Source organism: Chelonoidis abingdonii, chromosome 8, assembly GCF_003597395.2.
Source record: "Chelonoidis abingdonii isolate Lonesome George chromosome 8, CheloAbing_2.0, whole genome shotgun sequence".
Taxonomy (NCBI): Eukaryota; Metazoa; Chordata; order Testudines; family Testudinidae; genus Chelonoidis; species Chelonoidis abingdonii.
In genome coordinates, this window is record NC_133776.1 from 11844958 (window position 1) to 11866027 (window position 21070).

The window sequence follows — 21070 nt, forward strand, 5'->3', positions numbered from 1 at the left end:
CACTGATGCTTAACCACAGGATTGCTCTGGTAACTGATTGAGACACACACATACACACACACACACACACGATGCCTGATAGGACAGTCCAACACATAGTGGCAGGATGTAAGATGCAGGCAGGAACAGCATACACTGAACTGCACAACCAAGTGGCTGGCATTGTGTATAGGAACATCTGCACAGCGTATGGGCTAGACCCTCCCAAGACCAGATGGGAGATTCCACAGAAGGTTGTGGAGAATAGCAGGGCTAAGATTCTGTGGGACTTCCAGATCCAGACGGACAGGCAGGTACTGGCCAATCAACCAGACATCGTGGTAATAGACAAGGAGCAGAAGACAGCGGTGGTGATAGATATAGCAGTGCCAAGTGACAGCAACATCAGGAAGAAGGAATATGAGAAGCTGGAGAAGTACCAGGGCCTGAAAGAGGAACTAGAGAGGATGTGGAAAGTGAAGGCCAAAGTGGTCCCAGTGGTGGTAGGAGCACTCGGGGCTGTGACTCCTAAGCTGGGTGAGTGGCTCCAACAGATCCCAGGAACAACATCAGAGCTCTCTGTCCAGAAGAGTGCAGTGCTAGGAACAGCTAAGATACTGCGCAGAACCCTCAAACTCCCAGGCCTCTGGTAGAGTACCCGAGGTTGAGGAAGACACATACCACCCATAGGGGTGAGAGGGGAATTTTGCCCTTCATTTTCGGTTTTTATTTTATTTAATTTTTCCCAGGAATTTATCAGTGTTTATTACTACAGCAACCAAACCAGGTGAAAAATTGGTGAAAAACGATTAGTTTTTCTGGGTAAATATCGAGGTTTATTTTGGTGGACAGAAGGACGGGGAAGAAGTATTCAGTAAATTAATGCTTTGATGAATGAAATTCAATGTGGTTTGCTGCAGAACTAAAACAGAACTCAAAACATGACATCTCTGAGTTTAAGAAAATAACGTATCTCTAATCCCCAAATAAAATGTTTCATTTGAATCAACAGTTTGATTCTAATAGACTTAGAACTATTAGCCTATAAATATTTACATTTAATAATTGGGCCACATCATTTGAAGTTGCAGTGCATACCCTCAACTTCATCCTTTTCTCCTGTTTTGGGGGTTTTTTCCCCCCAACTTTTAAATACTTCCTTGTGTTCTGAAATGTATTCTGATACAGATTTTTGTTTTCTTCCCATTTTAGCGTATCAGATCTTTAAACCATTATTTGTTAACAACTTGAAATGAGTACTTGGTGGGCATGAAATTCATCAGTACGTTCAAATGTGCACGAACTTCAGAGCTTGCATGCGTGCCTGTTTGTTTATTGTGTGCATCTTTTAGACTAATACACAGTCTTACTTCAAGAGGCAGCTTTGCATATACACAGACTAATGTATTATCGTAATACATATCTCATGCAATGTTATTATAATTTTCCTAATAAAACAAGTTATTTTTATATATTTGAATGATACAAAAGTAGGGTAAAAAAAGAATACTTTTTCTAAAATCCAGGATTTTTTCAGTAAAAATCGGTTTAAATTGAAAACATAGGGGCTTACGCATATATGCTAATCATTTGAGATAGATAATTAGTACAGTAACCTATAGAATAAGGATATACCAATATTATTAGGGTGAGGAAGTTAGTTACAGGCAAAGGAGGCCAAACATTTATGAATATTCATGGCAGCCACAGCAGAGCTAACCATAACCTAGACCAATGAGACCCTGACAACTGGAATCATTTGGCATGCCCGAGATAGAATAGGATCCTCATCAATCACCACCTGTCTCCCTTATCTTAGGTCTTTGCAAGGATTGTGCGAGTATGCATATGAAATGACAAGAGATGTAAAGTTAATATTGCATTACTGTTACATTCTTGTTTGGATCACAACATCTGTGTTTGCTAACCTTGTTAATAAAACTACTGAAAGCTCAGAACTTTTTTCTTAATTGTGACTGTTGCAAACACGCACATTGGTGTTTCCAATTTAACCATAATTCTAATAACTGTAAGCCTTGTCTTGGAACTGGAACCTGGTCAAACTTCAGAGTGTTAATTTGTTAAACTGGGAATTCTTAAACAATCAATACACAGTGAATAGGATCAGGCAACAAATGCCACCTATTATTAAAATTGTCTTATAATGAGAATGTTGGGCTATGTTTTCAACTACGTATAACTATATAAAACTAATTGTTCAGGTTGAATTTTCTCATGCTCGATGTCTGCCTCAGGCTGAATTTTCTGGGAAAAATTCAGACAAAACAGTTCACTTGTTTCCAAGAATAAGGTCTGAGGAAAATATATTGTTCTGCCCACGCTAAAAAAATTATACCAACCTTTTTTTAGACGTTCTAGCATCCCCATGCCTTGGAGTAGGTACTAGATATTTGTCAGTGGGGTGAACTTTGTGTCTCAGACGTGCCTTTCAGCATCTTTGTGAAAATCCGGCAAGTGATAACCCTTTGAAAAAAAACCTGCAGTTCGCACATGCTCATTAAACACTAGCTAGAGCTTCACAGCTGAATTCCCCACCGATTTTGACTGCATGGAACTGCTTTCCCTGCAATTGCATCTCTGGGTTCTTGTGTACTGGGGCTAGGAATCAGCCCTGAAAGCAGGGTAACTGTCTTGCACGTGCTCTCAGTATCTCCCCTGCTGAGCCAAGGCAGCGTGGAGAAGAAAGCTGCCTGATCTGAATGCAGAACAGATAAGAGCTGCATCTAGGGGGGCAGGGAGTAGAGTGAGACAAAGAGCCTGGGAGATGGGAGAACTGAACTGGCTGGGTAAAGAAACTGGGATAAAGAACCTGGTAGTCAGTGGGGACAGGGTATGTGGGTGAGTGACTGGAGGCCAGGGGAAGAGATGAAAATCAGATGACGAGCCATGGGAATGGGGCGGGGGGTTGGGGGGGGAGAGAAGGAATGCCTGGGAGTTAATAGGGGAGCCTGGGATTGAGAGTCCAGGAGACTCGGACTGACTGGACAAGGAGATTGAATGAAAAGACTGAGGTGTGGAGACTGGGAGTGACTAGGTGAGGAGAATAGGACTGAAACAAGGAATCAGGGATGGGGAAGAGACAGAACAGGGACAGGGTAGAAGGGATCAGGTTTGAGGGGAACACAGAGAAGAGTCTGTGCCCACCTGAGTAGACAACCCTCCAAAGCCTGGAATGGAATATAAGATTCTCAAGTTTCATTATTCTTCAACAAATATCTATGAAACACACAGGGAAACTGTCACATTCCCATCGAGATGCTGGTCCACAGAGAGGACGACAACCTACTACTGCTATGAGTTACTCACTCCCTTAGCTCACGTAGCACAGGTTTTGCAGTGGGTGTAAAGGTTCCACCCCTGCTTCAATATGGGGGCATCAGTATGATTCCACATGATGGAATTTATTTTTTCCAGCATGTGTTTTTCCAAAAGCAAAGAAATTGCATGCACACGCACACAAACACACAAAACTATGTTAAAAGAACATTAAGGTTACTAAGTTAAGAAATGCCAGTTCCCCAACTTCCTGGAAGTCCAAATTAGACCTTAGAGACACACGGAACATGTTAACATTGAATGGCATGGATACAAGACAGCTCTTGTCAAAGAACTCATCTGCTACAAGATTGTAATCACCAACATCAAAAGCATCACCTGTCACAAAGTCATCAAGGTACTGTGGAAGAAGCAACCTGCCTCCTCTCTGGCAGTCCACACTGAACTCAAGGTGTGGCACTTGTTATTAGACAACTTCTAGCACAGATTTTAATCACATGGCACATCGCATCTCCATGCTTGGCTCTGACATCATTATGGACACTTATCGGTTGTTGTGCCCTGCACACCAACAGAAGATGCATCATCTATGAAAAATAACGCATTCTATCAACAGCTAGCAGCAAAAATCCAGTCAGGTCTGCCAGGTGACACACTACTAGCACTAAGAAATTCTGATGCTGTGACTGGGTGCGATCAAACTGGTATGAAACTGCCAGAGGATCCTTTAGTTCGGGTTTCTCAAATGATATCACCACCCAGCTTTTTGGCATTTTATGCCACTGAGAGCTTATCTGTTATGAGCTCTTAGTGGAGGCACCTTACAAACCATCTCTAGGCATACCAGGAGAGAAACTGACCACATCCTCATCAGAAATCGCTCCATAATGAAATTTCACTGAGACTTCAGTGGTGCTAGAACACCATAAACTTCAGACCATAGACTAGTTGTCACTGCGCTCACTGCATTTTCCAACTCCTCGCAAGGCAGATGTCCACCAACAGTACAACGTCTAGTGTCTATCTGAAGATCCTGTTGAGGCTGTGAAATAAACACAGGCTGTCATTGTTCACATATGTGACCTCGGTACCTTGTCAGAAGATGTGGAGATCACCTGGAGTAGCATATGTAACGCTAGATCAGATGCCTTCACAGACACAATCAGCTTCAGACGGTTCACAAGAAACCTTGTATTTCTGAAGAGGCCTTTGATACATTATCAAAAAAGCCAGAAGAAGAGGCACGTAGGGAAATGTCCAAGAATATAAATGACTGAAAGACATTTTCTGGGCCATTGAAAAACATGACTGTGACAGCTACAGCTCCCTGGCTGACAAATCAGATGATGGCTTAAAGTACAACCACCTGCATCCTGCCTACAGAGCCATCACACACTTTACTGGCAGCCATAAATAGCCTTCTAAAATCCCCATCACAAAGTCAGATGCCTCTCCTTCTAAGCCATATTTTGAACCCTGGATCTGCTAACGACTGTCCACAGCTACACAACCTGGTAAACCACATAGCTGCAGACCTGGGGATAAACACTCATCTTCTGTTAATCAGGAAGAAAGAAAGGCCATCCCAAAATTACAGAATGGATAAGCTGCTGGACCTGATGGTATTCCACCTGGGCTGCTCAAAGGTGCCTTGGAACCAGTGAGCATCAACCTGCACAAATTGTTATTAAAAGCATGTGCATCAGGCAAAGTACCAACAGAATGGAAAGAGAGCACCATATTGTCCCTATGCAAGGGCAAAAGATCTCACAGAGCGTGGCAAATAGGCCAATCTCATTGCTTTCAGTCCCTGGAAAGGTTTTCACTTGTTCTGTTTAGTAGGATGCAGCTGCTCCTTAACAGACATCATAATCCACAGCAATCAGGTTTCACTGTTGGGCAGTCAACAACAGATACAGTCCTTACCCTCTGGCTGAGCTGCACTGAAAATTTAACTGCCTGTTTCATGTGGCATATAATCGATATCAAAGCAGCTTTTGATCTGGTCAACAGGTCAGCACTTTGACTCACATTGAAAAGAATTGGCATTTCAGATGTTTGTGGATGATACCAAGCTGGGAGGGACTGCAAGTGCTGCGGAGGACACGATTAAATTCAAAATGATCTGGACAAACTGGAGAAATGGTCTGAAGTAAATAGGATGAAATTCAATAAGAACAAATGCAAAGTACTCCACTTAGGAAGGAACAACCAGCTGCACACATACAAAATGTCATACAAAATGACTGCACACATACAAAATGGGAAGGAGTACTGCAGAAAATGATCTATGGGTCAGAGTGGGTCAAAGCTAAATATGAGTCAATAGTGTAACACTGCTGCAGAAAAAGCAAACATTCTGGGACATATTAGCAGGAGTGTTGTAAGCAAGACACAAGAACTAATTCTTCTGCTCTACTTTGCACTGATTAGGCCTCAACTGGAGTACTGTGTTCAGTTCTGGGCACCATATTTCAGGAAAAATGTGGAGAAACTGGAGAAAGTCCAGAGAACAGCAACAAAAATGATTAAAGGTCTAGAAAACATGACCTATGAGGAAAGACTGAAAAAACTGGGATTTGTTTAGTCTGGAGAAGAGAAGACTGAGAGGGGACATAACAGTTTTCAAGAACGTAAGAGGTTGTTACAAGGAGGAGGCAGAAAAATTGTTCTCCTCAACTTCTGAGGAGGATAGGAAATAAGCAATGGGCTTAAACTGCAGCAAGGGCGGTTTAGGTTGGAAATTAGGAAAAGCTTCCTAACTGTCAGGGTGGTTAAGCACTGGAATAAATTGCCTAGAGAGGCTGTGGAATCTCCACTGGAGATTTTTAAAAGCAGGTTAGACAAACATCTGTCAGGAATGGTCTAGATATTTGGTCTTGTCATGAGTGTAGGGGACTGGACTAGATGAGCTCTTGCGGTCCCTCCCAGTCCTACGATTAGAGTCCTACAAAATTCACAGTCCATTCTGGTCAATTTCACAGCCATAAAATTTCATATTTTCAGCTGTTTACCTCTGAAATTTCAGGGTATTCTAACTGTGGATGGGTCGCAAACCTGTTGGGGCAGGGGCTGGTTTGCAGGATTGCCACCTTCACTTCTGTGCTGCCTTCAGAAGTGGGCTCTGAAAGTGGCAGCCACGGAGCTTCCTGCAGACACAGCAGGTTCCTGGAGGTGGGTCTGATCTCCCCCCAAGAGTGGACATGCAGGGGAAGAACAAATCCTGTCCCTCCTCAGCCCGGCCAGTACTAGCAGCTAGGAGCTCCCAGCAGCAGGGGCTGGGGGGAGGGAGGGAGGGAGGAGAGATCAGATTTCAAAGAAGAGGGCTTATTTCATGATCCGTGACACATTTTCATGGCCGTGAAATCGGTAGGGACCTACCTATAATTCTGTTCTGCTAAATCTGGTATGCGATCCTCACACTGATAGTGTGTGCATTGATACACTGCTTTTATCATGTTTCTATACAACCTTAGGTGTACAGCACAGATATACTCTCTCCCCAGCACTATTCTATTGAGCTTATCCACTGGATATTAGGATGTGCTGCTCCACAATTCAGAATCAAGGTTGGTCAAAAAGCGTTCACTGACCAAGAAAATGTTGAAGACACTGCCTTACCTATATACATGTCAGAGAATTTTTAGTCCTGCCCTTCAGGGTCTCTAAGATGCCACCTGCAGTATGAGGGTTAAATGTCTCAAAGCAGAAGAACCTTGGAGCTGGGCCACCAAAATCCATGGTGCAGGTGGAGTCCAGTATCATGAAGCACATCTACATAGGCTGCAAAGTTTAAACTGGACATTCTTTGACAAAGAAGTCTCGCCACCTCTACCATGAAGTTCATGCTTTGCTTATGGGCGCAAAAATGTCTGTGCCAAAACAAAAGTTCAGACTCTATCAAACCTATGTAGTATCTGTATTACTCTATGGGTCAGAAATCTGGACCCTCTTTAAGGGCAGACTAGGAGTGGTTAGAGGAATTCCATCTGAGCTATCAGCACTAAATCCTGAACATAAAGTGGTTTGAATTTGGGCTGTCAATCTCACAGTGATCTGGTCTTCCTTCAATCGCTCATATTAAAAAACAGTGTTGCATACTCTTTGTCCATGTCATCAGAATGGACAAAAACACCCAAGCATACCATGCTATCAAACTCTCTATTGACGGGGAAAGGGGTTTACACCCTGACCTGACGCCGTCCATTCAGTTGCCCTAGAGATTTGCAGGATTGAGACAGACCTGGGAACTTCACTATATGATGCCTGGTGCAACGTCACCATCCCTGGTCACTCTGGCTGGCTTAATGGTCCTCAGTAGACCATGCATGCTTACTGATGTGCAACCTTTAATTCTAGCATTTCCTAACTTCTGACTACCTTTGCAACCTTAATGTTCTTTTAACATAGTGTGTGTTATATATTAAAATTTTCAAAAGCTCTTAAATGGTTTAAGGGCCTAAGTCTCATTTTGAGCCAATAGGACTTAGGCACTTCTGAAAACTTTACTCATATATAGAGAACACAAGCTATGTTGTGGAATGCATAGGTAGATTCATAGTATTTGCTGAATCTAATTACATCCATATCATTCTAAGCTTATGATGCTACCTGAACACAATGAGGTGCTAACATGTGCCATTTAAAATAAGGAGTGATCCTGGTGAGCCAACAGATTGAAATCTCTAGGAATGGCATTTTAACATAAGAATTGTCCAAGTTCAGTAGAATAGATAGATATCGTCATATTGGAACCAGCCAATGGTCCTCTAGTTCAGAATCCTGCTTCTGAAGAGAGCGTCAACCTCGAGAATGGATAGAGCTGAACGGATAAGGTGTACTTCTCTGGGAGCAGCCAGTACACAACAATATTGCTACTGCTAAAAAATGTACAATCAAGGGCTCAAAACTGCTTAGAAGTCACCAGCTTCAGAATAACTTCCTTTTTCCCCCCTACTTTAAATGAAAAAAGGTCTGCTGTCACAAGAGAGTAAGTCTGGAATGTCAAGGTTGGGAAGACAAAATATAGAAAGCAGGGCATATTGGCTCTAAAATATTGAAAGCTTGACTATACTGTTTGCATGTTTTCACATCATGTAAGACTTTGGTACAGTAACTGATGAGTAATACCTATTGGTGTCTTTATATATTATAGGTTGTACTGGTGTTAAGTTCTTATATAAATACAAAAAGCCTGATTCTGCCACCCTTCCTCACAGAGTAATACCTATTCAGTGTGAGCAAGGATGACTGGGACCCTAAATTAGCTCAAGACTGGCACTGTGTGCATGTATTTACAATATGCAATGAAACGATGCCAAGAAGGGAAAAAAGTCACCTTGGCACCACAACATTCTGAAAACATACAGTTTTAAAAAGCCCATGACATCTACCTCAAATATTTGCTCAAAACTCTGGAATTCCTGAAATCTTGTCTGAAATCCTTCAGCTAGTGCACCACCTGCAAAGCATAATATAGATTTAAGGTAGATCATAAAATCTCACAGTAAGTTACTGTATTTTAACTCCTAAAGTAAACTCAGACATTTTATATACACATGAAGGGGAAGTAGGGTTCAATACATACCACTCTCTGGCATCCCTTGGGCCTTCTGCTTTCTAGCACTAAGAACTTCCTTGGCTGAAACAAAAAAGATGCGGTTCTGTGCTTCTGAGAGATCAACAACTTTGAGCTCATCAACTAGGAAGGTCAGACAGCGCTCCATGTGCTGCCTGCGCACCTGTTAGAGAAGGCAGAAAAGCAGATGCAAAAAGCCAGTCAAATGGAAAATAAACACTTCTGAGAAAAAAAATCAAAATCTTAGAGCAACATATAATCCCACTGATCCCAGAAACTCTGAAAAACCCACATGTAATAAGATGCCCTCTAGATCTAAAGAGGCAGCAGCAGCTGCTCCTAATTAGCCATTTTGGATTTCCCCACTTGCCAAGAAGAATTTTTTGAGTACTCAACCAAAAGCTGATGCACTCAGAGGTACTGAAGTAACAATTCCATGCAATATATCATACTCTGTGTTTGAGTAATAGTAACAATATTACCCAAACGCAGAGTAGGATATCGTGCATGCAAGTTACACGTGGAAATGAGGATTTTAAAAAAAAATCTTGAAAGTCATTTTAAAAAACCATCATTACATGAAGGTTTTAGTTTGGTAATTACATTTGAAGCAGGTGGCAAAACACTTTTGCATTCTGATCACAAATCCTCCCTCCATTTTTTTTTTTTTAAAAAAACAACACTGAACACACTCCATCCCCCGATTTGTTTTATATATTATAATATGCCATTTCCATAGTATCTAGATATATTTAGATGTTTGGCAATATTTTCTCCTATAGTTTAAACAAGCCACTGTTTCTGCTATAGTTGTCTGACATTTGTTACTACCAAAGGATGAAAAAGTAACTCACATCTTCCATATATTCAGGCTCTGATGCAGACGCATCCCAGCGATTATTCAGGATGAAGATGTTTGGCTTGGAAAGTCGTTCATTTACTTTGTGAAAAAAGTGCTTTTCCTAAGAATTGAGGAAAGGAAGGAAAAAAAAAGAAGAAAGAATAATGTCGTCTTTTGAAGATGATGTGGGAGGGAGGGCAGGTATAACTCAGTGGTTTGAGCATTAGCCTGCTAAACCCAGGATTGTGAGTTCAGTCCTTCAGGGGGCCATTTAGGGATCTGGGGCAAAAGTCTGTCTGGGGATTGGCCCTGCTTTGAGCAGGGGGTTGGGACTAGATGACCTCCTGAGGGCCCTTCCAACCCTGATATTCTATGAGTCTTGATTATCAATTTATTACTTTTTTGGTCTAAAAAAATACTTTGGTGCTTTCTACTTCTTTAAAATTTAGCACTGTATATTAGTCCAAAGATCATGAATTACATTAAGATGTTACCAACAATAAAATCTAATCCAAGAGTTTCACAAGCTATAAAAAGCGGTCCTAATTCTTCTCTGAAAAACAGACATAAGGTAAAACTACTTCATAATTTAAAAAGGTAATGTCTCCCTTATTTGAACTGTCCTTTTACTCTTGCACATTCAGCAAAATTCCAATGCTACATCCAGAACTACTGTTCATATCAAACTATATTCTCCAGTGGAATAAAAATAAGCAACACTCTGTTCAGGGGGCATAATGAAGCACTGAAGACTTAACCTGAAACTCTTGAATAACTGTTGAATTTTCCATGGGAAACTGAATATGTGCATGTGCCTGAAAACATCTTCAAGTTATCTTGCAAGACCCTGCTACTTTTCAACAGTCATAATGAAATAATCAGAACCCAGTGACCACCATCAGTTAGCACAGCCGAAGAGTTAAAAATCACCTGGCCATTTTCAGCTTCTCTGGACTTAAACAGAACACTGTCTACACTATTAAGCCGTGTCTATCTATGGGCGCTAAAGCAGCAAAGATATGGCTCCGCAGTTATGTGACTATGTCATCCCATAGCGTAAACGCCTCCTACTGCAATGGAAAGGATTCTCCATCTCTATACGAACTCCACCACCTTGAGTGATGGTAGCTTGTTTCACAGAAGCATTTCTCTGTCAGCCTCGCTGCATCTACACTGGGTGTTAGGCTTACATAGCTCGTAAGCACCGTAGCTATGCCAGCCTAGCCCCAGTGTAGACCAGGCCTTAGGTAAAACACTTGAAATACTTAAATTGCTATGTCCCAATAAGAAATTTTAAATCTGCAAATAAGGCACTATTACAACAATAAGAACTCCTTCCAACAGAATCCAGTGGCCTCCTATTTCATAGAATCATAGAAGATTAGAGTTGGAAGAGACCCCAGGAGGTCATCTAGTCCAACCCCCTGCTCAAAGCAGGATCAACACCAAATAAATCATCCCAGATAGGGCTTTGTCAAGCGAGGCCTTAAAAACCAATAAGGATGGAGATTCCACCACGTCCCTAGGTAACCCATTCCAGTGCTTCGCCACCTTCCTAGTTAAATAGTTTTTCCTAATATTCAACCTAACCCCCCCCCACTATAACTTGAGACCATTCCTCCTTGTTCTGTCATCTGACACCACTGAGAACAGCTGAGCTCCATCCTCTTTGGAACCTCCTTCAGGTAGTTGAAGGTTGCTATCAAATGCCCCCTCATCCTTCTCTTCTCAAGACTAAATAAGCCCAGTTCCCTCAGCCTCTCCACATAAGTCATGTGCCCCAATCCCCTAACCATTTTCTGCCCTCTGCTGGACTCTAATTGTGTCCAATCATCCTTCTGTAGTGGGGGGGGGGCGTGGGAGGGACCAAAAATGGACACAAGTACTCCAGATGTATGTGGCCTCAACAATGCTGAATAGAGGGGAATAATCACTTCCTTCCATCTGCTGGCAATGCTCCTACTAATGCAGCCCAATATGCCGTTAGCATTCTTGGCAAAAAATGGTACACTGTCAGCTCATATCCAGATTTTCGTCCACTGTAATCCCCAGGTCCTTTTCTGCAGAACTGCCGCTAAGTCACCTGGGCCCCAGCCTGTAGCAGTGCACGGGATTCTTCCGTCCTAAGTGCAGGACTCTGCACTTGTCCTTGTTGAACCTCACAAGTTTTCTTTTGGTCCAATCCTCCAATTTGTCTAGGTCACACCAGACCCTATCCCTAGCCTCCAGCATATCTATCTCTCCTCACAGCTTAGTATCATCTGCAAACTTGCTGAGGGTGCAATCCACCCCATCATCGAGATCATTAATGAAGATGTTGAACAAGACCAGCCCCAAGACTGACCCCCTGGAGCACTCGCTTGATACTGGCTGCTAACCAGCCATCGTGCCGTTGATCACTACCCATTGAGCCCAAAGATCTAGCCAGCTTTCTATCCACCTTACAGTCCATTCATCCAATCCATACTTCTTTAATTGCTGGCAAGAATATTGTGGGAGACCGTATCAAAACTTTGCTAAAGTCAAGCTATAGCATGTCCACCGCTTTCCCCATATTCACAGAGTCAGTTATCTCATCACAGAAAGCAATCAGGTTGGTCAGGCATGACTTGTCCTTGGTGAATCCATGTTGATTGTTCCTGATCACCTTCCTCTCCTCCAAGTGCTTCAGAATGGATTTTTCCAGGGGATGAGGTGAGGCTGACCAGTTTGTAGTTCCCCAGATTCTCCTTCACTTTTTTAAAGATGGGAACTATATATTTGTCTTTTTCCAGTCGTCCGGGACCTTCCTTGATCACCATGAGCTTTCAAAGATAAAGGCCAATGGCTCTGCAATCACATCAGCTAACTCCCTCAACACTCTCGGATGGATTAGATCCAGCTCCATTGACCTGGACATGTCCAGCTTTTCTAAATAGTCCTTAACTTGTTCTTTCACCACTGAGGGCTGCTTACCTGCCCCCATACCATGCTGCCCTGTGCAGCAGTCTGGGAGCTGGTCTTGTCTGCGAAGACTGAGGCAAAAAAAAAAAAAAAAAAAGCATTGAGTACTTCAGCTTTTTCCACATCATATCACTAGGTTGCCTCCCCCATTCAGTAAGAGTCCCACACTTTCCCTGATTTTCTTCTTGTTGCTAACATACCTGTAGAAACCGTTCTTGTTAGCCTGCACATCCCTTTCTAACTGCAACTCCAATTGTGCTTTGGCCTTCCTGATTACACTCCTGCATTCTCAAGCAATATTTTTATACTCTTCCCTTAAGAGGGAGCTATACAAAAAAAATGTTTTGTGGTCCCTCCACTGGTTTTGCAGCAGGCCACTAAACAAAACTATTCCCCCACGTACTATAATTGTATAAAGTGAAGATAATGCACACACAAGGACAGGAATATCATGTAACTGCATTTTCTACCTGAACAGGAGGGTGTGCAAGTGAGGGGCAAAAAAAGTCAGCATTTGCCGAGGCAAGATATTTGATCGCATTAGAACAATTAAAATTTAACAAAGTCCTTTCATTTCATTGCACCTGCCACACTAACAAAAACGTAAACAGGACAGGAGACGTTATTCCTAAAAAAGATGGAACATAAACCAAGATTTTTATGAAGATTTTGTTTGGGATAAAAATCTCTAGATCACTACTAAATATATACATTTTTTAAATTGCCTCTTCCAACTGAAATAATATTCCGCTGCTAATTATCTTCAGACCCAATTACCTATGTGCTGCACTCATTAATAAACAAGGAATTATGTGTATGGTAACGCAAAGATTACATGACTTTTACACTCTGACGAGTTGTAGGACAATGACCCAATTTTAGGTTTAATATTTTTCTTCTGTGCCTGACTGAAAAAAAATCATTCAGCAAAATCATACTAAATAAGCACAAAACTGCTTATTAGGATGCTAAAAATTAAATACAAAATTAACAAGAATTTTCCTGCAGATTTACAGCCCACACATGGTCCCGGCATGGTTACAATCCAAGTCTGACCATTAAAAAATAAGCTATTTTCCTGAATTAATGAGAACACCAAATCAACTTTGGCTTTTGTTACTTCATTACCATTCCCAAGCACACAGGTCCTCACTGTTTCCATATTTCTAAGTGGCAATGGATTCTTGACAAAAATCCAACAACTTTTTTAAACCAACAGAACATTCAGGTTAATGATTTCTAGTCTCCCTCCACACAAAAAGCCAACATGTCCTGCAACAGGATGGGATAGTGAAGCCATAATTCTACCAAATCCTCTCTCTCTGCTTTAGATGATGTCAGAAGATACCTCTTTTGTCAGAAAAACTCATTTGTAAAGGAGTCTCCATGGTTGGTACTCAAAAAATAGTATGCAGTGTTTTAAGGTCAGCTTTTGCTCTCTTCAGATTCCCATTCAGCTATTCCAACCTACTGGAATGCTGAGGAAGATTTTCTTTTTGAATTCATTTCTTTATTTCATTAATAGCTGCTAGGGTAGTAGTAAGGGGAAGAGAAATCTTACCTTCCTAGCACTGTCCTTCAGAAAGACAGATTAGCTAAACTGATGACATGTATTCTTAAGAGAGAAATTTACCCTCTTCAGTGCTGGGAACATACAGAAGAATTGAACAGAGATGTAGATTTACTCCACACCTCTTTCGGTTAGGTTTAGTATGTGGGTGCTGCATGGTGTTGGTGGCCTGTGACATACAGAAGGTCACACTACATGATCTGCTTGTCCCTTCTGTCCTTAAATGCCATGATCTTTTATATCTTCTTTCAATTCTGTGTATAAAATACTTTAGTGCAGTCTGTTTCCTTGATGATAACACTCTGTTAGTCTTTCTCATCAGAGAATCTTGAGTCTCCTATAAAGTTGGAAAAGTATTACTGCCATTTTATAGATGGTGGAAATGGAGGTAGCAAGCGCAGATGACTTTGCCTAGAGTCAGAGCAAATCAGCAATAAAGCTCAGAACAGGATGCTGATGCTTTAACCATTATACCACACTGTGCCCTTAGACACCAATAATCATGGAAAATTCACTGTATAAATTCTAGGAGGAAAGCAGAAGCTCCCCCATACCAACAGACCTTGGGAAGTCATCTTACTGGATCCCTGTGCATTTAAGAGAAGACCTAATCATTTTAATTAATGAGAGAATATCCTACCGTATTCATAAGAGTTGATTCTGAATTAGCAACCAAGACAAAGACATCAGCATCTAAACAAAATTTGTCAATCCAGGTGTCTAGCTCTGTAGTGACATCTGTACCAGGGCTGTTGGAGAAAGACATATTTATCAATATAGAGAAAAATAAAGTTTTTCATTTTTAGAAACTGAACAAGAGACCTGGATGGTTCTGGGGCTTGGTATTGGGATGTGAAACCCTGATGACATGCAGCATAAGCTGGTCATGACAGAAAGTATCAATCATCTGGCAACTGTTCAGTAAGTTATGTAAAACCAGTTGGTTGTCTTCATTTAGTTTCTAACAGACAGATATCCCATCATAAAAGCCACCAATACAAATGAAGGACTGTGGCAAATCTCAGCAGAGAAGCTAAGTGTTGAATGGGCTAGAAGCATCAATTATTCTTTCATCCCTATGAACAGTCCCTCCAAGGGCAGGTTGAGGTGCACTGGTAAGAGAATATTGAGAGAGTTTTGTGAACATATGGAATCTTCAGAGTTGCCAAAATAGCTTAAAAAATATTAGTATTAATCTCACTTACAAATTTTAAAAATTTGATTTTTACTCTCACATTCCAGCCCAAATTAAACCCATCTGCCTGAAATTTTACAGATATAATCTCAAGAGTAGGGTGGAATTTATCTGGTAAGTGTGAAATTATATAAGACATTGTATTTGATGGATGAAAGTTCAAAAAGTAGGTGAATCTTATTTCTTGAACATTTTCTGGTTTTTCAGAACTACTAAATGTATTAGCCAAGAGAAATGGAAAGTTTCTGAACCCTGTCAAGTAATTAAATATTTATAAAGCCATACTTAATTCGTAATATTGCAGATCCTGCAATATTAAGCTTCCACCGCAATTTTCACAGCAGGAGACCCCACTCCCAGCCCCGTGGAAATTGCAGGAAAGCAATAAGGGACCATATTATCACAAATAATGAGATCCATTATTACTTTTACATGATTGTCCGTGGCTTGTCCACAACTCAGCTGCAATTTTTAGACAATCACCCCGCAATTAAAGTAGGACCTTAATGATTTAGTTATTAGAAGTAGCTTTTGCACACAGAAAGGGCTCTGCACAGGCCTTAACTTGACTTGATGCAAATGGTCCAGGGAAGGATGAAGAATTGTATGTATGTGTAGGATTCAGGGCTGAGCAATCCGTAAGCTCCATGGACCAGCATGGCTCGCATGTAAAGCGGGTTTCATGAAAAAATTTTGAAAAATTTCTATACAAATTGAAAAAAAATTCCCCCCCAAATTTCTCCGCTGCATAAAATTTATCACATTGTTCAAACAGGTATAGTACTGGTGGAAAATTCCAAAGTTTCAACAACAAAAATTGTTGATACTGTATTTCAGATTTCAAGCAAAAAAATAGGGCCTGTTTTTTGCTAACTATTTTTCCACTTTTTCAACCAGCTACACTTCCAAGTTCTGGAATCTCTTTGTAGCTCGCAAATGCCATATCGACTTGTGTGTAAGCATTCCTTCTACCTTGGAGAGAAAAAAAAAAAAAACTAAGAAGTTCCCAGGCAAAAACCTTCATTAAACACAAGTTAAGATAGTCAATTTCTAGCAGTTTCTTAAAAAGGAAGAACACTTAAAAGCACAATTCTACTTTACAATGTAACTGGAAATAGCACTGTCAAGTTTCTTGTTTGTCATCTCTCAATCATTACCCGTTCAAATTTGTTCAATTTACTAATAAAAAAAAGATTCCCCACCCACCCCCAGAAACTTTGCAAATTCAATCTGGAATCTGAGAAACAAACTAAGTTCTCCTTCTCACACTTCCTCAACTAGCAACAAGGATTCTGATAGGCAATCATAACCCAAATTACCCCCATGCAACCCTATTGTCTTCAAATTGTGTCTTTAAAGACCACTGTGTTTTCCCAGCGTGTTCAGTGGGGTTGCACAGGCATCACTGAGGGCATAATACAGAGCTGCCACTTAATTACAATTCCGTTGATGATGTGCAAGAAAAACAGAAGCCAGCTCACTCTGCCAACTGAGTTGGCTCTGTATTGCTTACGTGTGGACAGATCTGGCATTCGAGGAAGAAAACAACAATGCTCCCATGGATTTCAAGGATATAAGATCAGAAGCACAATAATTAGTAGTAGTACTTTCTTTCCCCCATGGGTAGTGAGCAATGTGTACTCTGAATACACTCAAGTCTGGCCTGTACTAAAGAGTTAGGTCAACCCAGTTACATCACTGTGAGGCATAGGGAGGGCGTGAAAAATCCATACTCCTAAGCATCACAGTTAAACTGACCTAATCCCCAGTGTAGACAGTGCTGGCTGACAGAAGAATTTTTGCATTGACCTACCTACCACCTCTCAGGGAGGTGGACTACCTACGCCAGTGGGAGAACCTGTTACCACTGCAGCTGTGTTGCAGAAGCATTTCAAGTGGAGACAAGTTGTCAGCTGCTGAGTAATAAAGTGCCTTTGCTACAAAATCACTCAGAGCAAAACCACATTGTAGTTTCTATGTACCACTTACGAGGTGAAAAAAAAAATAGGTAGCTTATATCCAGGATGGAAGGGAAAACCTTACGTATTCAACATGTTTGTAGAAAAAACAGGCAATACAGTCCAGAATTCTTTGATTCCACAAATAAACCACATGTGAATTTAACAGATCCATAGCCACAGGCTGGGGACTTCAAAAAAGTCCTTAGGCATTTCTAGAATGCCATCACTGTATTATCTCAGCACTGAAGTCCCTATCAAAAATCTTTTCCACCAAAAGGCCAGATTGTCTATATTTTACATAAGCATGAGGGGTTCACAGGATGACCAGGCTCCTTGGGGTCAGGGAAAGAGTTACAGTTGGTAGGATGACCGTAACTGTAAAAAACAAAATAATATGGTGATGAAGTATAAGCTCGAGACCTTCTGAGCAAAAGGATGGGACACACACTTGCTACAACTGAGACTCGGCCAAAATATGGTGGTTTGATGAGGACAGACCAGAGTTTCTACACACAGGCTTCAAGCACTTAAAATTGTTCTCGTTAACTTGTGACATATCTAAAAACCACAACATTAAATCAACAATACTAAAACCTAAGTTAAATGTAACACAATTAGTGTGGATCAGATAATGAGGAAGACTCTTTAGATAACTGGTTTAATAAAATAAAACTTATACCTGTCCACCAAAACCAAGTCATCTCTCAGGAGAGCACACTTTGCCTTAGGCCAAAAGACATGGACAAGACAGCCAGCTTCCAAGTCTTTATCCATATGAAGCGCATGGGCAAGTTGATTAACAGTCTGTGAAGAATGCAAAGCAACAGAAAAAGAAAGATACTTAGGTCTGCAATAACAGCCTTAAAAAAATAAAACTAGAGCCAAGACTTTTTGAATAGACCATTGATAAAAGGTTTCATCTTATAGCTTAAATATTGTGAATCATTTTTTCAATGCCTTCTTGCCATCCAGGGCCTTTAACATCCTCAGTGTCTTAAACAGTCATTTTTCTATACTTTGAGAAAAAGACAGGACTCTCTTTGAGTGGTGGAATTCCTTAGGTGGCTGGAAGGTTACCACTGAGCGTTAATGTACTTCTTCAAATGCTAGGAGGCCAGCACACTACCTCTCACTGTATATAAAGGGTAATTATTTTAAATACACTTTATGGATTAAAATGGGCATTTCTGAATCTCATGCCGAACAAGTCAGATTGGTTTAAGAACAAACAACAGTTGGTAATAACTGAAGTATAAGAACCCAATGCGAGATTATAATTAGCTCTCCATCATCCTTTAACAGGGGTTTAACAAATCAAAATAAAATATGTTTAAGTACGCAACATGTTTAAAAAGTAAACCAGAGGCATACTTTTTTGGAATGTACATAGTATGTTTTTGGAAGAAAATGTGTATTTTTCAAACGTGAGCCTTCCAGGCTTTGAAAAGAAGTTATAGAACTTACCGGTGGTCCTACATACACAAACCATTAGATAGAGTAAGGTTTACATGCAAGGCCTAAGAAAGAGCTAAGGACTTTGTTTTAGTTTTATTTTGTTATTTCAGTGCTGGAAGAATGACTTAGAAATACTAAATAAATTTGGTTTATGTTCCCCATACTTAAAAATGGTAAGTGTTAAATATTGCACCTAACAAAGGGGTTCTTTAAATACTAGGTTTCCAAGCACCTGCTTCTTAACCACTGAAAAACTATACCTTGACACTCTTCTTTTCATCTGATCCTTCAGTCATGAGATAAGCCTTATCACCATCTGTTCCTTCTACACTGAGAAAGCAATTCGTTGTGTGGCCAATCCCACTAGGAAGGACCTTATCCCACAGCATTGCATTAATGACAGAACTCTTTCCACTGCTTGTTCTAGAGGAAGAGAGAATATAAAAGTATTTAAAGCAGGGCATACAGAAAAAAAAACACACCTTTGCTTTAGATTGTATTCTTTCTCCTTAATTAGGCTGAGATTCTTCAAGTTGTTCCTCATGGCATACCCTTGTGTCCATAGATTCATAGATTCTAGGAGTGGAAGGGACCTCGAGAGATCATTGAGTCCAGTCCCCTGCCCTCATGGCAGGACTGAATATTGTCTAGACCATCCCTGATAGACATTTATCTAACCTACTCTTAAATATCTCCAGAGGTGGAGATTCTACAACCTCCCTAGGCCATTTATTCCAGTGTTTAACCACATACAGAACAGCTTGCAGGAAAAGGGCCTAAGGCCAGGTCTACACTAAACAAAAAAAAAAAAAAAAGTTTCCCAGTATAGCTATACTGGCAAACCCTCTTAGTGTATATATGGCTTATACCAACAAAAAAGCCCCTTTAGCAGTATTGCGTATACTGGCGTGGCATGCAAAATAAGCTACATTGGCAAAAGCACTTTTATTTTGGTATAACTGAATCTACAGTAGAACTTTTGTCAGAAAAAAAGACATCCCACACCATTTGTTTCACGAGGGACAGGGGAGGAACAGGGCCGGCGCTACCGTTTAGGCAGCCTAGGCAATCGCCTAGGGCGCCAGGATAATTCGGGGGGCGACATTTTGATGGGCGGGCGGCTTGGTTGACCTGCCGCATGCCTGTGGCGGGTCCGTTGGTCCGCGGCTCTGGTGGAGCTGCTGCAGTCGTGCCTGTCGACAGTCAGCTGCTCGTGCGGCTCTGGTGGACCACCTGCAGGCATGACTGTGGCAGCTCCACCGGAGCCACGGACCAACGGACCCTCCGCAGGAATGACTGCGGCAGCTCCACTGGAGCCGCGGGATCAGCGCGGGGGGCAGTGAAATGGCCGTGCGCCTAGGGCGCGAGAAACCCTAGCACCAGTCCTGGGGAGGAGGGAGAAAGCAGCGTGCTTGGGGAAGAGGTAGGGCAGCGATTTGGTGAAGCGGTCCAATAGGGGCGGGGACTTTGGGGAAGGGGTTGGAATGGGGGCGAGGCGCAAGCACCAACCGGCGTCTTGGAAAGTTGGCGCCTATGCCCTCAACTCCTATCAACATATAACCTACATTTGTATAACCAACATTAAATACCTGAAAGCATCCCTTAAAATAATGCTTAATATTTTCCTCAGTATGTTAAATTGAGGAACTGAACTATTTCAATTGCAACACATACAGAGCCTGTTGCTGCAGTTACTGGCCTACTGCAGTACAATAACTCCTTAAAAGTCATCCCGGTTAATGCTGTTTCGTTGCTGATCAATTAGGGAACATGCTCATTCAAAGTTGTGTAATGCTCCCTTCTAACATCGCCTGCTTTGTCCACTGCTTGCAGGAAGAGCAGCCTATTGCAGCTAGCTGGTGGGGACTTGGAACCAGAGTGGACCAGCAGCTCCTCCTATCAGCTCCCCTCTCCCCTGTTCCCTATGCAGCAGCTGCCAGCAGGCTAGCAATTGCAACTATGCCTCCCCACTCTGTCATGTGCTGCTCATGCCCTCTGCCTTGGAGCTGCTCCTCGAGACTCCTGCTTGCTGTGCAGGGGGGGGGGTCTAATGTCAGGGTTTCCCCCTCTCCTCTGCTCCTACACCCCACTTACCCCTTCTTCTCCATATAAAGCAGGGTGGGGACAGAGATGAAGAAAGACAGAGGAAAACCTGGGGCAGCAGCTGCTGTCTCAACTTCCTAATCCACTTAAAAAGACAATGCACTTAAGGGTGGGTCAGCTTACTTAAAAGGGCAGTGTGCATTTTTCT

General features: G+C 41.6%; 1 protein-coding gene across 5 annotated transcripts in view; it reads right to left on the bottom strand.

The window, feature by feature from the left end:
• The window catches only part of MFN1 (mitofusin 1), a 54712-nt gene that overhangs the window by 25867 nt on the left and 7775 nt on the right, over nucleotides 1-21070 (bottom strand). For all 5 annotated transcript variants that reach the window (XR_012656352.1, XR_012656351.1, XM_032783686.2 and 2 more), the window contains exons 4-9: nucleotides 19080-19242; nucleotides 18044-18168; nucleotides 14849-14957; nucleotides 9709-9816; nucleotides 8864-9017; nucleotides 8670-8737 (exon numbers count right to left, since the gene is read on the bottom strand). Coding sequence is in view for 3 of the 5 variants with exons in the window: in XM_032783686.2 (XP_032639577.1) it covers nucleotides 8670-8737; nucleotides 8864-9017; nucleotides 9709-9816; nucleotides 14849-14957; nucleotides 18044-18168; nucleotides 19080-19242 (727 nt within the window). In the remaining 2 variants the exon portion in view is untranslated. The remainder of the gene's footprint in view (nucleotides 1-8669; nucleotides 8738-8863; nucleotides 9018-9708; nucleotides 9817-14848; nucleotides 14958-18043; nucleotides 18169-19079; nucleotides 19243-21070) is intronic.